Source organism: Silene latifolia, chromosome 2 (assembly GCF_048544455.1).
Source record: "Silene latifolia isolate original U9 population chromosome 2, ASM4854445v1, whole genome shotgun sequence".
Taxonomy (NCBI): domain Eukaryota; kingdom Viridiplantae; phylum Streptophyta; class Magnoliopsida; order Caryophyllales; family Caryophyllaceae; genus Silene; species Silene latifolia.
Window position 1 is genome coordinate 126,545,519 of NC_133527.1, and position 14,389 is coordinate 126,559,907.

The window sequence follows — 14,389 nt, forward strand, 5'->3', positions numbered from 1 at the left end:
GAGTAAAGTTGGCGAGTCTGATCTGATCTGCGTGACAAGTATTAAACTTAAGCAAACTCAATTTTACAAAATCTGAACATGTTATAAATCGAAATCGACCTGATTTAACCCGACTCATTAATGACGTGTAACACAACAAAATCCAATTGAGGTAGACCTGAAACCGAACCCGACTCTACCCGTAGCTCGAGAGTTGTTTTGATACATGTTTCGACCCAGCCTAACCCGATCAACACAGCCGCTAGCCCAACCCAATAACCCAAAAGTGACCCGAAAGCTGACATGAAAAGTTAAGGAGATAAAACTCAAGAGATGACTTGAAAAAACTAAAAAAAATGCACAAAATCTCATTATAGACGGTACATATCCGTCTATAACTAAAGACGAGCCAAATACAATACCACATTCCTAATAGGACAAGCAACAAGTGGGGTGGTGGGGGCCAAAAATGTCACCACTTTCAAGCTATTTGACCCGTCTTTAGGTATAGACGGATATATCCGTCTATAACAAGACTAGCTGAAAAAAATGTTAAAAATATTAAAATCCTCTAAAAAATCAAAACAGTCTCCTTTGTACCATCAAAGTACAATCAAAGACCTTAAAAAGTGATATTCTCTAAAAAAATAATTGAAGAACATAAACCCAATAATGAGTTGATGAGCTAAATCAGGCAAGATCGGCCCGATTAATCCTACAAATTATCGAAATGCCCCTACCTAATAATGACCTGACTCGATAATCCCCACCGAAATCCGACTCAAACCCGACCCCGCTCGACAACTCTATCTAAATGATTCGTCCAATCCCGTACTTGAACTAATAATTGACTCGACTAACCAAACCCGTAAGCGACCCGAATCTGGACCCGACACAGACGACCAGATTGTCACCTCTAGCGAGGAGCATTACATTGGTGATGAACCTAATGTATTCTAAAACATGTTGCTACCTTTGTTCCTCAAACCAACTGAAATTTTGTGCTAGGTATAAAACTTTGAGTGACAATTTCCCAAGCAACACGAATACACGATCAATTGGTAGCAGAGGCAAATGTCTTTAGTCAATTGAGTATATAGTCTTTAGTCGAATACATGAAAACAATATGCAAAAACGCACATATACGGGATACAGAATCATGATTGTGTAAAAGACGAATAGAACAAGGGCAATTTGGTCATTTCCTTATAGCAGAAAATTATCAAAAAATAGTCCCGGCGGGGCTCGAACCCGCGACCTTCGGCTCATAAGACCAACGCTCTAACCAACTGAGCTACGGGGCTTCAGTGATATAAGATTCCCTAATAATGTTCTTAATCAAATCTATGTTATTTTATTTCATTTGCTACCATATATTGTTGAGATGTGGCTCGATGGAGGATGGTCCAAAATTTATGAAGATTCAATAACGTTGAACTTATCTCTATCAAAGTTGCCTTAAAGTAGCCTACGAAACATAAATTGAACGATTTAATCAATCTAGTAAAATTCTCAAAATCATCTAACTCATTAACTTAAATCCATAATCTTCAATCGTTTTAATCTTTTAATTGATTTAATATTGACAACGAATAGGGGGAGTGTTTGGGACTTTTGGATGCTGAAAACACACATCTAAGGTTTTGAACTCCAGAAAGATTTTAGCATAATCACAACATTCCCTGCTGATATAATGGCAAGCTAGTGAAAATCTTATACTCCGACAGATGCTTTCTTGCAATGGGACTGCCGCCTTTGTATTGTAGAAGGGAGATACGCCCATAACTGGGATTGAACAAGCTACGAAAACTTGCAAATGCAAGAAATAAACGTCAATGATGAACAAATTTAATACAAAGAACCCTAAAAATATTGATAATCAAATATCTCAGGAAGAGTGTAATTGAACAAGCCTAAAAACTAAGTATCAGCTATTCCAGTTCTCTATCTCAACACAGATTTGCTATTTGCAACTAAGGGCAACTTGGGGTGTATCCCCAACTATTATTGTCCTTCACGAGTTAAGGGTCAGAATTGCCGAAAGCTTCTACCTCTACCACGTCCACCCCATCCTCTTCCTCTTCCTCCTCGGCTACCTCCTCTTCCTCTGTAACCAATGCTGTCAAAGGCCCTGCTCACAAGCTGATTCTGAGATCCTCCGGCTCCACGCCCCTTTTTGGCGGCATTGTTGTTTGAACCATTAATAGCAGTACTAGCAGGCCGCTTTCCCCTACAATGATACAATTAAATCAAATTAACTAAAAAACTGTTCATATGCCACCGTAATAAAATTTGCAGAATAACAATTGAAATCATATGTAAAGGAAGCCCCTTGAAAATAACACACTACCATTTTATACGAATGAATAAACTGATAGACCTGTTAAACAGATCATTAGGATCCACGATGGGTCATTTGGGGTGTGATGTTAACATTAGGTTCGCGTTCAGTTACTTTCAGGTGAATGGTTTACTAGCTGGGTAAATCAGATCATTCAGATCGTGGCCATAAAGGTTTTGTTTATTTTCCAAATTCATCATTTCTGGTCGCTTCATAACAGATCGGGTCATTTTTGTGCCAAGTTGTTTCAAGTAGTTCCGAATTGAGTTAATCGTGGTTTGGTCTGAGTCTGTGAGTTGTTCTTTTTCGGGTTAGGGTTGGGTCGGTCCAAGTCTATAGATTCCGGTGGGAGTTGGATTCTGAGTTGTTTCAAGTGGCTATAAATTCCTTGTTGCATTAATTTTTCCAAGTCTACTAGCCATGATCTCCAAAGCTTCTACAAGTATCAGACAGAATTAAAGGCTCTAGTGTCTTAGATGTGTGCCAGAAGTTGGCCAATACAACACATACCCAGAACCACCAGTAACTGGAGAAACAGCAGATTTAGCATCTTCTTTCCATGATAGAATGATCCGCTTGTCACCGATGAATAATGGTGAGTTTTTGTGCAATGGCTGATCAACAAAGACCAATTAAGTTTTGATCAATCCGGACACAAGATAGAAAAAAGTACATGTTCCAAAGCCGGTTAATCATACCTGTGTCATGGCCAGTATGTTATTGCAGGTTTTGAGCCCTGCTGCAGTATTCTGTTTTTCATTTTTCTTCAAGAAAGCCACAAAATTTAGTCAGATAAAGACATAATCTAGATTAAATATTTTTCATATCGACTTGATACTTGAATACCGGCACCTAATGCATAGTAATCTAGTCATCTAACACTATAACCTTTAACATGGTATTTTCGGATCATATTCCTAACTCTTCTTTTCAGTGACATAATTCCTTGAAAACACTAGAAACTTTGATGCTTTGAATATTCCCAAATCGAAAAGCATTGAAGTTTATTGGTCCAGGATATTTGACCGATAAGGGGTTTTACTTACAATCTTTTCTTTTACTTCATTTGACGCGGTTGCCATCCTCTTGTTTTGCACATTCATCCCTTGGGTTAACTTCTTCACGGTGGCCCTAGAGAGATCCTCAACACAAGTCAACCTGTCACAATCGAGACAATAACATGAGTATCCACAAAACAGTAAAAGAAGATGAAGGGCTACATTATGTTGGCAAATCAATTATGCAGAGTAAAATATGGATTTGGAACTAATTACAAGCTACAAAGAGCTAATAACATCAAATCAAACTAAAGCTCATATATCTGCTCTCCTTAGGCTATGATTGAGAGTCAAATGCAACAGGCCGTCAATTGGAAAGCTCATATAAAGAACTAATAATGCCATCAACGAATAAATTCAGCTATGTAGGTAAACCAATTGGAAAGCTTTTATGAGACGTAAACACCGTAAAAGTCAAATGGAACAGGCCGTCAAACGAACAGGTCGTCAACAAGGCACAATTATGTTATTTGAAGATACTGAATGGAATAAGCCACCAACAAGGCCACAATTATGTTGAAGCGTTATTACCCATGTTTGAGCATCTCCTTTTAAAAAAAATAAAAATTAAGTATTGACCACAAAGCTATGTTATTCAAGATACCTATTCAAATCTATGATTCAGAGTGAAGAATAGGAATCACATAACTAAGCATAGGTAAGTATTGTTATATTACTACCATGTTTCTGAGTATCTATCTCCTCTTAATACAAATTATGTATGCTAAAAGAGCATAAAATTATGTTCTTTGAAGATAACATTTTGTACCAAACAACAGTAGCCCCAGACATCATTTCCTCAAGCTATGACTAACAAAAAATTAATAAAAAAGATAATATTCTGTGACGTGGGTCATCCAGACAAACGTAGGTTGATGGAGGCATGTTTGGTACTTTACCCCTTCAAAGTAAGGAGGCTCCTAGCCTTTTACCAGCTTTTATTAGCAGTTGAGCAACCATGTTTTCCCCATAATTATCATATGCAGGCATTCACCCATGGACGGTCTAAAGGATGATTCATGTCAGCCGACCCCAAATCATTTTGGGATTAAGGCTCTGATGTTGTTGTATCATATGCAGACATTAACAGGCACGGGGATTTAATAATGGAGGTACAAAAACTCAATCTCACTCTATGAGGACTATAATGAACTAGACACACATTGTTGATTGCAAGAGAATTCATTACCTCTCTGTAAAGTCCTTAAACTGCTCAGAGAAATCCTCCCCTATTCTGTCTGATGGCTGGCCAGTAACTATCTTGTACCCACAAAGGCTGTTGGTAGCATTAGGAGTCTAAAGGCAACAAAGACAAAGATAACTCCAGTAAGTGAAAGTGTAAAAAACGCATCAATGATCATCGAGTCTCACATGATCCGACGACGACATTGTCAGCAATGAAGAAACTTCTAACCTTTGAGGCTAAATGGTGAAACGTGTACAACAGGCATTCTACATAAGTAAAGTTCATCTCTTCCCCAGTCTTCTTTTGAGGCATATACTTCTGTACGACAAAAAGACACGTCCGTTTCATGTAATGAGAAACTCTATTTTAATATAGATGAAAAAGATAGTTGTAAGAAGTTCTAAATTACAAAAAGATAGTTAAACAAGTATAGTGCTCCTTTATAAAACAGAACAAAACAAAAACAAAACAAAACAAAAAAACACACTGGATACCTTTAAAAGCTGAACAATTGAAGGAAGAATCCGACGTGCATCTTGAGGTATAGTATGTGGGGAACTTTCAGCGAGATTCTTGAGCAGATCTAGCTTACGCTCCTCTGGAAGCTGAGTATTGAAAGTACACGAGAAAAGATTTTACCATAAGACAATAAAAAATTAAATAGACCACTGAATGAAGCAAAAGAACAAAGCCTCCAATATGCACAAGTGAATACGCAAAACATAGTATCATAAGCAACAGAAAGATCATAGATACCATTGTAGCTAAGATTTAGAAAAGCTCAATATGTTCATGGAGTTTTGATGCTAATCATGGCAGGAGTGCAGGACCATAGAATTAATAACATTGTGAATGTCTGAACGAACTAAATTCAACACGCAGCTAGAACTCGACTATAGCGTCCACTTGTTTCTGTATCGATATGCATTATAGTAATGAGTAACGTCCTCAGCTCCCAGTCATTGACCAGCTTGCGTCAAAAGAGACTGTGTCATATGGTGCATGTAGTAACAATCATGGAATTAAAAGGCTCATTTAGTATCTGTTTATGATTAATGATTATTCTTAGCTTGAAGATATTTTAGTCTGATAAACACTACTATCTCCATCCTAATTTTATTATCCCTATTTAATTGATTATGCTGGTCAATTGGGATCACTTGACCGACCATTAATTTCTCCAAAAATATGTAGAAATATTATGTCTAATTTGTCACATTAGATATTAGATCATATCAAGTTAACAATTTTCGTAGTAGCATCAATTTAAAAAACTATATGCAGTGCATACTATGAGAGGAAAAAAAATGGTCAAAGTTGACATTGTTTGATCATCAACACTGAATAGAGCCAATAAAATAGGATGGTATAAGTACGATATCTTGGATTTACCAGTAACGAGAGAGTTGTTTCCCTTCAACAACATTATCAGAACTGAACAAGCTACATGACAGTTTAATCAGGTGTCTTAAGCTTTAATGGTATATTTAGCATGAAAGCTTTCAACCCTGCTTGTACCAGTTAAGGGCTAACCAATCCTTGGGCTAAAACTAGAAGTTGAAGAGTTATAGCATGGAATTACAATCTAGCAGGAATGATAAAGTTGAATTTGGGCATGTCAGAGCCAGCTAGGCTCAACTTGACTTCATCTCCAGACAAAGTTTCCAACTGCCAGTACAAAGTGGATTACAGCGCTGAAATGCCACATGACCACAAATTGCTCAAGAGAGAGAACTGTAGAAATATGAATGATTAAATGTCTCAAAAAAATTACCTTATCCAGAACAGGAACAATATGTTCACTCACATAATTGAGAAATTTGCTGTTGGATGCACCACGCTGCGCAATAGAAGAAAATAATTAAGAGCAGGAAAGAATATGAAGGAGATATAAAGTGAACCAAAGTGATAAGACAATACTTACGATGAAAAAGGGAATGGCAATATATAGGCACGAGATAAGTCTATCAATATGGTCAACATCTGAGGCCTGCAATGAAAGAAACCCTTGCATTAAAGCTTTACTAATCAAGCTCAGCACTATAAAGATAACCAATTTTTTGCTCTCAACCAATAAACATATTCGTTACAGGTTCTCTCACATGCAACCAATAGGAGTATAACAAATTAACAACTAACAACCCCCAAAAGAAAAACAGGAGAAAAAAAAAAAAAAAAAAAAAAAAAAAAAAAAAGAAGAAAAAAGAGTAAATGGGAAAGGAATAAAAGCTACATTGAACTGTGAATCTAGATCAGCTTGGCTTTCTATGATTTCCATAAGCTCTTGAACACGCTCTCGAGGAGCTTTGTCACTAAAGATGCTTAGAGTTTTTAAGAAGTCTATGAACATCTTGAATTCTCCACCAGTTACATCTCGAAGACTCTGCAACAAGTTGAAGAAAAATACAACACAGTTAATAAATTGAGAAATGATGTATTTAGGGGTGAGCAAACAAATACAATATGGTTTTGCGATATGAATGCAATACGGTGTACGGTTTAAATTGTACAGATTGTCGTATATACTACAAGGATTTAGAAAAACCGAATCATATCTGGGTCGGCCAAAAATGAAAACATTTAGCTGACCCGATTTCAATTTTTAACTAAAAAAATTGTCAAATGCTTCAAACTTTTTAGGCATAACTTGATAGAAGGTCTATCATAGACCCCTCTGCCCTTACACAGCCAACCTCAAAAATGAAACCCTTTTTACACCTAACTTTATCAATTCCTCAGTGGCCTCACCGACCCTCAACCCTCACCCTTATCCATCCTCACCAACACCTTCCAAATCTGTCAGCACCACCTCACATCCCTAATAAGCACACCCCTTGCTCGCTCGACCTAATGATAGAACCGCCGCTCACCAACGACCTCGGCCCACTGACCCCTCCGTAGATGACTCAAACACAAATGAACCACCCGCAACACCTACAACCCACCATAACCTCTATCCACCATAACTAACACCGGCGCAAGATTCAATCACTCCCACCCTTGAGTCCTGGACACACCACATCAGACACCACCAGCGCAATACTCAACCCACCACCAAAACCACCTACAAGAGTATAAGAAATTAAACCAAAAACACTGATTAATACATTGCCTGAGAGATAGGTCATGGCCCGACCGTCGATTTGATGGTGGCTACTGTTAGAGCGATTTACAGTGCGCTAAGGATGACGGTTATGGGTTAGGTGGTGGTTTGGGGGTTGTTGGTTGGATCGAGTGTTTGGTGGCGGTGATATTAGTTAAGGTAGTGATTAGATGGTAGTAGGTAGAGGATCTTGTTGGTGAGTGGTGTCAATGCCTCAATGGTATGGGTTAGGATAGCACTGATGATTAGCTGGTTCTTAATGGCGTTAATGGTACCGTGGGTCTGCTATTCTTGATCATAGATTCGAAAACTAAGGACTAAGATATCTGGTTTTTCTGGGTATCCGAAAACCATATACCCGCTAAAACCATACCGGAGATAGTATACATAAATTTATGACTTTCAAAACCATATATCCAATAGGTTTTTACAACTGTATCTGATATACGGTTTTGCTCAACCTCAGCTGTATATATGTTTTCACAGCCAGTGGAATGTGATAAAGGTGTAGTAACAGAAGCAAGATTTACTTTAGTAAAGAAATTCAAATGTAGAATCACCTTTTTTATTAAATCAGTTATGTGTCTTTCCATTTGCTCCCGTGGCTTCAGAAGTTCAGCTTTAAGAGAAAAGACCTGCAACCAACGCAATGAGCCTAGACTCTTTAAGTGCTCAAGCTTACATTAGCTATTTCCCACAGCTTCAGAGGGTAGAAAATTACCAAAAAAGGAAAGGTGAAAGATCGAGAGAAGCTATACCTTGTCTCTTATGAAGGTCAAGACCTTATCCCGGATATTTTCATCAGTACTCTCGTCTACACTTTCAACATGTTTAAATAATGCAGTCACCGATGCTGCAAAGACATCATTGCAAAATATATAAAAAGATGTAATTGAAGAATAAAAATAGAAGTGTCTAGGAGATACAAACAAACGAGATCCATCACATCTGCAAACTACTAGAACCTGTCATTTGTAATTTTGTATGTTCAACAACATTTACTTATTTCTTTTCACAAATGCTATTCTAAACGCCTTAGACTAATATTAACTTTTAAATTTAGGAGTTAACTAATTTCTTATACTGGTGGTTTTACATGTAAAGTAGTTTTACAAGAAACCTATTTCATTTGTTCTTACTCTTTTTCTTCTCCCCCTCTTTCAAGAAAAGTCAATGCTAGTTTTCAAATTTCAGTAGATTCAAAGCAGATAAAACATGCCATTACTATAGAGTCGAGCACAGACCTTAATCTCTCACTCTGATTATTCAGATTACGAACGTTTCGTTTAAAGTTCACATTAAAATAACACACCCAATAAATAGATATGTTATTTCGACACGCCAAATACATGGTGTGTTGTTTGTCAAATACACCATTTGCCTGAGACGATATGACAGAAACACTATTTATTTTAGGTCAATAGAATAAAAAAAATTCACAAAATCCCAGTGTGAGCTCAGTCTGAGCAAAATAGGTAATTACTGAATTCACGTTTCTTACAATTCCTCGCTTGCGGCTTTGTGTCTGTCAAAAGCCAATGAGCTACAGATGACAGCTTCTTTATGGTTACAGATATTTGTTCTTGTTGATGTATATTATCATCTATGACGACAGGCTTGCAACTAAATGTTTGACACAAGCCTTCTTTTTCGCTCCTCTATCTCGTAAGAGGGGAAGAAAAAGGATAACTTAAAGTGTGTTATAAGGAAAGAGACATGAAAGAGAAGGGAATTGAGAAATTAGCCACGGATAGTGCAAAAAAATATAAGAAAGTAGGAAAAGGCGTTCAAATCTCTCGATATCGGTGGATCGAATAATGCAAACTAAACTTATTTAGGGAACCAACGTATATAGCCAGGCATTGAAATTCAATTCTCCCTCAATTTCTTTGATTACGTTGACTTTTCCTTTTTGGTCCATTTCTTTGATTTTCCACTTTCTCTTTTTGGTTTTTCACTTATCCCACATACAAGTAGCCCACCTACTTTCCCCTCTCCACGCTTAAATTATTTATTGTTGTTCTTGAATAATGTGCCATTTTGGAAGTGGAAGGTATCAACGAAAGGAGGGAGTATAATAAGGAGAAATAGATAAATGACCTCAGAAAGAACATTTCCAGTTGGCACTAATCAATAATCATTAAGACATGTTGTAAATGCTACAAACCTTTCACATCCTGCCTCAACAGAGACATCAACGCTTTCTGAACTGCATCCCTTTCCACATTCTCCTCTAAACAAGATAAAATTATTTTAAAATTAGGAGCTCAGCAGAATATTTTATTGCCAATACCACATAGCACACGTTAACTTACCAGCCATGAGTAATTGAGCAAGAAGGTCAACAATCCTGGATACAAATTCTGGTGTATCTTTGCAGAAAAGAGGAAGACCCCTAATAGCTTGCACACGAACCTGGTAATCCAAACACTACCACAGTTAACTTCTCATATGGAAGACTTAATATCATAATCTCGAGAGTGCTATATAAGATCATGACAAAGTGAACACACTGTTTCGAGCAGCGAGGAATATTGATAAACAAGTAAAATCAAAAGTGAATACAAAAAACGTTTTTACTCTCATATTTATAGTAAGTGATAATGAGGAAGAGCAAGAAGATGGGTGCTAATGAGGAAGAGCAAGAAGATGGCTTTTAGCAAAACAAAACAAAATTGTTCATGAACAAAAAAAGAAAACAAAGCACCAAAAACATGCAAACAATTTAGCCACAAATCTTCAAAAGATTGAACAGTTACAATCACTCCTTTACCAATACATTACCACGTATATGCATCAGATAAAGAACAAATTGCCCTAAATACCAGCTCTATGCTTCAATATAGCTCTACAAATACAGAGTCTGATTAATGCTTAAACTAAAGGTACATTTTAAGTTAGGACTTTTAAGATAAATAACTAAAGTGCCCAAAGTACCTACTTACAAGAAACCGTCTTAATCATCTAAAATATAAGATAAATGTTTCCATAGCATTACAACAAGAACCAAACAATACTCCCTCACAAAAAACTTGCACGGTTCATTTTTTTGGCAACTTTTACAATGAATTTCTACTTTCATTTCGTTCCTTTATGGAAAATGATAAAGACGTTATGGTCGTAATAAAATTTCTAACATTACGAGATACGGAGTATGTCATTTCATTCCTTTATGGAATAGTGACCCAAACTTAGTTTGAGGAAAACCAAACCTCAAACTTTCAATTTCATGCCAAAACTAACCTTTTCACATTCCAACAATTTGTCAAATACAACATATATTATTCAGATAACCTTCTGTATTATCTATATTCTATATTCTCTTTAATTATTAATTTAAAGACCTATGATCTAGCTCAAGCAGAGAGCCTGAACAGAGTCCCGCAATAACAAAGCAAAGAACCAAACAACAACAACAACAACAACAACAACAACAGAGTCCCAAAATAAAGCAAAGTATCAGATTAATAAAAAGATAGAAAAACCATGATGATTAATTAAATCTTTGAGAAACACTAACCCCAATGTCTTCCTCTTCACATAAATCGAAATGAGCATTAGCAGCAGTATCATGAAGTTGAGGGAAATAGTGAAAGAATCTCGGAATAAGCTGAGCAGCCAGCTGTTTAGCCTTAGTAGTACCCCCTTTTGCCGCCATTATTATACCCTCGTAATCTTTCACATTCTACACATCACCAATCAATAACTCCATCAATTTGAATATTTACTAGTAACAATGCTCCATATTTGAATAATAAGAACCGCTAACTATAAACTACACCAAGTCAACAAAGGTAGGAGTGACAGAAATTTGTGCTATAAGACCGACTGAACCAAGACCTACTGAAACTGTAAACCCTAGGAGACATACAATTATATTTGAGGAATAAGAACCTGTAACAATGAAGTACACTAAGTCGGCAAAGACTCGAGTGAGAGAACTTGCTACTATACAACCCTACTAGGACACGTCCAATTATAATAATAAATTCCAATCATAAGACGGTCTGAAACAAGAGCTGCTCAAAGCTATTAAACCCTAGAAGAAGTAGATTCATAATTGAGCAATAACAGCATCTAACAACTCCCACGGGGTTTGAGTGAGATAAAATGCTACTATGAGAGTGTAAGTTATACAACTCTAGGACAAGTTCAATTATAGATTTCGAGTATAAAACGGTCGAGCTGCTCAAAACTGTGAAAACCCTAGGAGAAGTACATTTACAATTGAGCAATAACAACCTCTGACAATAAAGCACACCAACTCCGAAAGCAGTAATAATTGGTAGAATAAAACGGTCTGATAGGAGAGTTAGCGGAAACTGTGAAACCCTAAGAAGAGTAAAAGTATAGAAAAAGGAGGAGGACCTGAGACTTGTCTTTTGCTTGGCTGAGGCGGTCGCCGAAACCGTAGAGGTTTTCAATGTCTGTGGACTCCGCGGAGGTCGTGGTCGTGGTCGTGGTCGTGACGGTGGCAGCGGCAGCGGAGGACATAGTTGAGGAGGAGGTGAGAGAAAAGACGGAATTATATGCTCCGTATGAAATTTAAATGCAGAAAAAGAAGAGGGAGTTTATGAATGAATGAGAGAGATTGACACAGTTAATAGAGATGGCCGGGTGTTTAAGCAGCACAGATGTTATGTTGGAACTTGGAAACAGGGGTGGGCATAATCCGGCCTGGATCAAAAAAATGGACCAGTTCGGACCGGAATCTATATTAAAAATTTCGGTCTGATTTTTGGTTCACCATTTTCTAACATTTTGGTTCTGGTCCGGTCCGGTACTGGATCGGTATTTTTCGATTTGGACTGGAATGCCTGAAATTATTGTTATTTGTATTTTTTTTCCTTAAACTTGTATTTTTAATCCGGTCCAATGGACTGGAATTGGAAAAAGTGGGTATGTAATGACAAATTCTGGTCCAATTGATCCGGTCTTCGACCGGAATTTTTCAGGTTCGGTACCGGACCTGAATTTTTGTAATCTGGTCCGGTCCCGGTCCGTCGATTCTGGTTCCGGTCCGATCCGGTTTGAGACCAGTGCCCAGCCTTACTTGGAAGTATTTACGAGGTTAATAGGATTATAGGGGGGAATTCACTAATTCAATCAGGGATACTTAAAATGGAAACAGATACGTGATACGGATTCCAATGAAATGGAAGGCATCATATACGTTTTTTTAAATGTAATAAGCATATGTTAATAATTGTTTAGGCATAGGTTAACCCTTATTCCAACATTAATTTATTTAAATTTCCTAAATTTTCTAAATGAAAATCATTTTTTTCTTATTTTTCTCCTCTCACAATTGGGTGAGAAAATATTCTATTAAGGAAAATAAATTAATTAAGGGCATTGGTTTGAATTTAGATAAGGCTTATCATGTTAGAAATACAAATAATAATAATATTACCTTTCTTTATTTTTTATATTTTTCTTTTACATAAAGGCAATTTTATTGAGCTAAACAAAAATTACAAGATATTAGTGGGAAACCGAGATACCATTTGGGCTCTCACTCTTTTTAATAGTAAAGCCAACTCTAGTGAAGATATAAACAGTTGTGTGTGCCCCTCCTGAGATACAGAGTATTTCTCAATCCGTTTGAGCAAGGCAAAATCATCTATCTCCAACTCCCTCAGCAAAGAGAATGAAAAAGGTAAGAAACCAATTAGAAGGTTATGTCAATGCTAAATACCAACAGCTCCAGCGCACGACACGGCATGACCACCATAGATATCTCCATCAAAAACCCGAGAACAAGCAGAACACAGTCTAGGCACCAGAAACAAGGGAATACATAGTCTATAGCTAAGCACACTATGACAAGTCCTACTACTTATAGTTTGCCCCAACCCGAGAATAAGAAATGCACGCAGCCAATCAGAAGTGTGATCACCCTTGCTGAGACTTCCACAACGCCATCGCCACCTAACGAGGAGACAAAGAGAAACCGGATTCCGATGTTACAACAACCGCCGTGAAATATATACTCCCTTCGTCTCGGTCATTTGTTATCTATTCTTTTCGGCAAACACCCACTTGCCCACATCACACAACCACTTGCCCACTTTTGTAAATCTTACTAAAAGTGGAATAGATAACAAATGAGTGATACACCCAAAAATGAAAATAGATAATAATTGACCGGAACGGAGGGAGTATCTGCCAATATCTTCATAAGTTTGAGGACAGAGATCTCACTAAGATTATACAACAGGTCAAAACTCATAATCTCATTAAACACACTTAAGGCACCTTCAAAAGTAGGTCCAGGGGCTATGATACCAGAAGAACGGAAGAGCATAATGCAAAACATCTTCAGCAACTAGCATAAACACCAAGCCCTACAAAATTAAAAAGGATGGTGATCAGCCGCCATTGTCAGTTTCCAAAATCAGTCCCGGACACGGTGACAATGCGTTCCAAGCTAGAACGAAGCGTCTGGTCAAAAGAAAGTTGGGTCGACTCAAAAACATGGAGGGAACAAGTGCTTAAGGCAAAGTAGAGCTTATAAATACCAGTACATGTACAAAGTAACAACAGCTCGCACTGTGGAAAATTAATCCTAGCAACCGAATCCGTAATCTCTATGGTCCTGGTCACTTTATTAAACACAAGCTCACTAATGAAAACAGAACACACACTAACAAGACCACTAATAACTTCGACACCACGCAATAGCCTAACAATAGTGTGTGTGTGTGGGGGGGGACTTCTGC

The 14,389-nt window shown here is 37.3% G+C and overlaps 1 protein-coding gene and 1 non-coding gene across 2 annotated transcripts; both read right to left on the reverse strand.

Annotated features, from left to right (window-relative positions):
* Window positions 1-1,209: 1,209 nt before the first annotated feature.
* Window positions 1,210-1,283, reverse strand: TRNAI-UAU (transfer RNA isoleucine (anticodon UAU)). The gene has a single exon. It is a non-coding gene; the product is annotated as a tRNA-Ile (tRNA).
* A 501-nt stretch (window positions 1,284-1,784) lies between these two features.
* LOC141642957 (apoptosis inhibitor 5-like protein API5) lies at window positions 1,785-12,346 on the reverse strand. The gene is made up of 16 exons (XM_074451954.1): window positions 12,036-12,346; window positions 11,188-11,352; window positions 9,983-10,082; window positions 9,835-9,900; window positions 8,426-8,520; window positions 8,228-8,302; window positions 6,798-6,947; window positions 6,489-6,554; window positions 6,339-6,404; window positions 5,059-5,169; window positions 4,793-4,882; window positions 4,568-4,674; window positions 3,367-3,478; window positions 3,019-3,084; window positions 2,831-2,934; window positions 1,785-2,209 (listed from the first exon to the last, which is right to left on the reverse strand). Exons 1-16 carry the CDS (start codon window positions 12,159-12,161, stop codon window positions 2,008-2,010), a joined length of 1,701 nt encoding a protein of 566 aa, XP_074308055.1. The 5' UTR covers window positions 12,162-12,346; the 3' UTR covers window positions 1,785-2,007.
* Between the last annotated feature and the right edge of the window lie 2,043 nt (window positions 12,347-14,389).

Coding starts and splice junctions, on each gene's coding strand:
- LOC141642957 (XM_074451954.1), bottom strand. CDS start 12,161: ATGTCCTCCGCTGCCGCTGCCACCGTCACGACCACGACCACGACCACG. Junction 8,303..8,425: donor TGACCTTCATAAGAGACAAG/GTATAGCTTCTC, acceptor CGTTGGTTGCAG/GTCTTTTCTCTTAAAGCTGA. Junction 3,085..3,366: donor ATGAAGTAAAAGAAAAGATT/GTAAGTAAAACC, acceptor GCTTTCTTGAAG/AAAAATGAAAAACAGAATAC.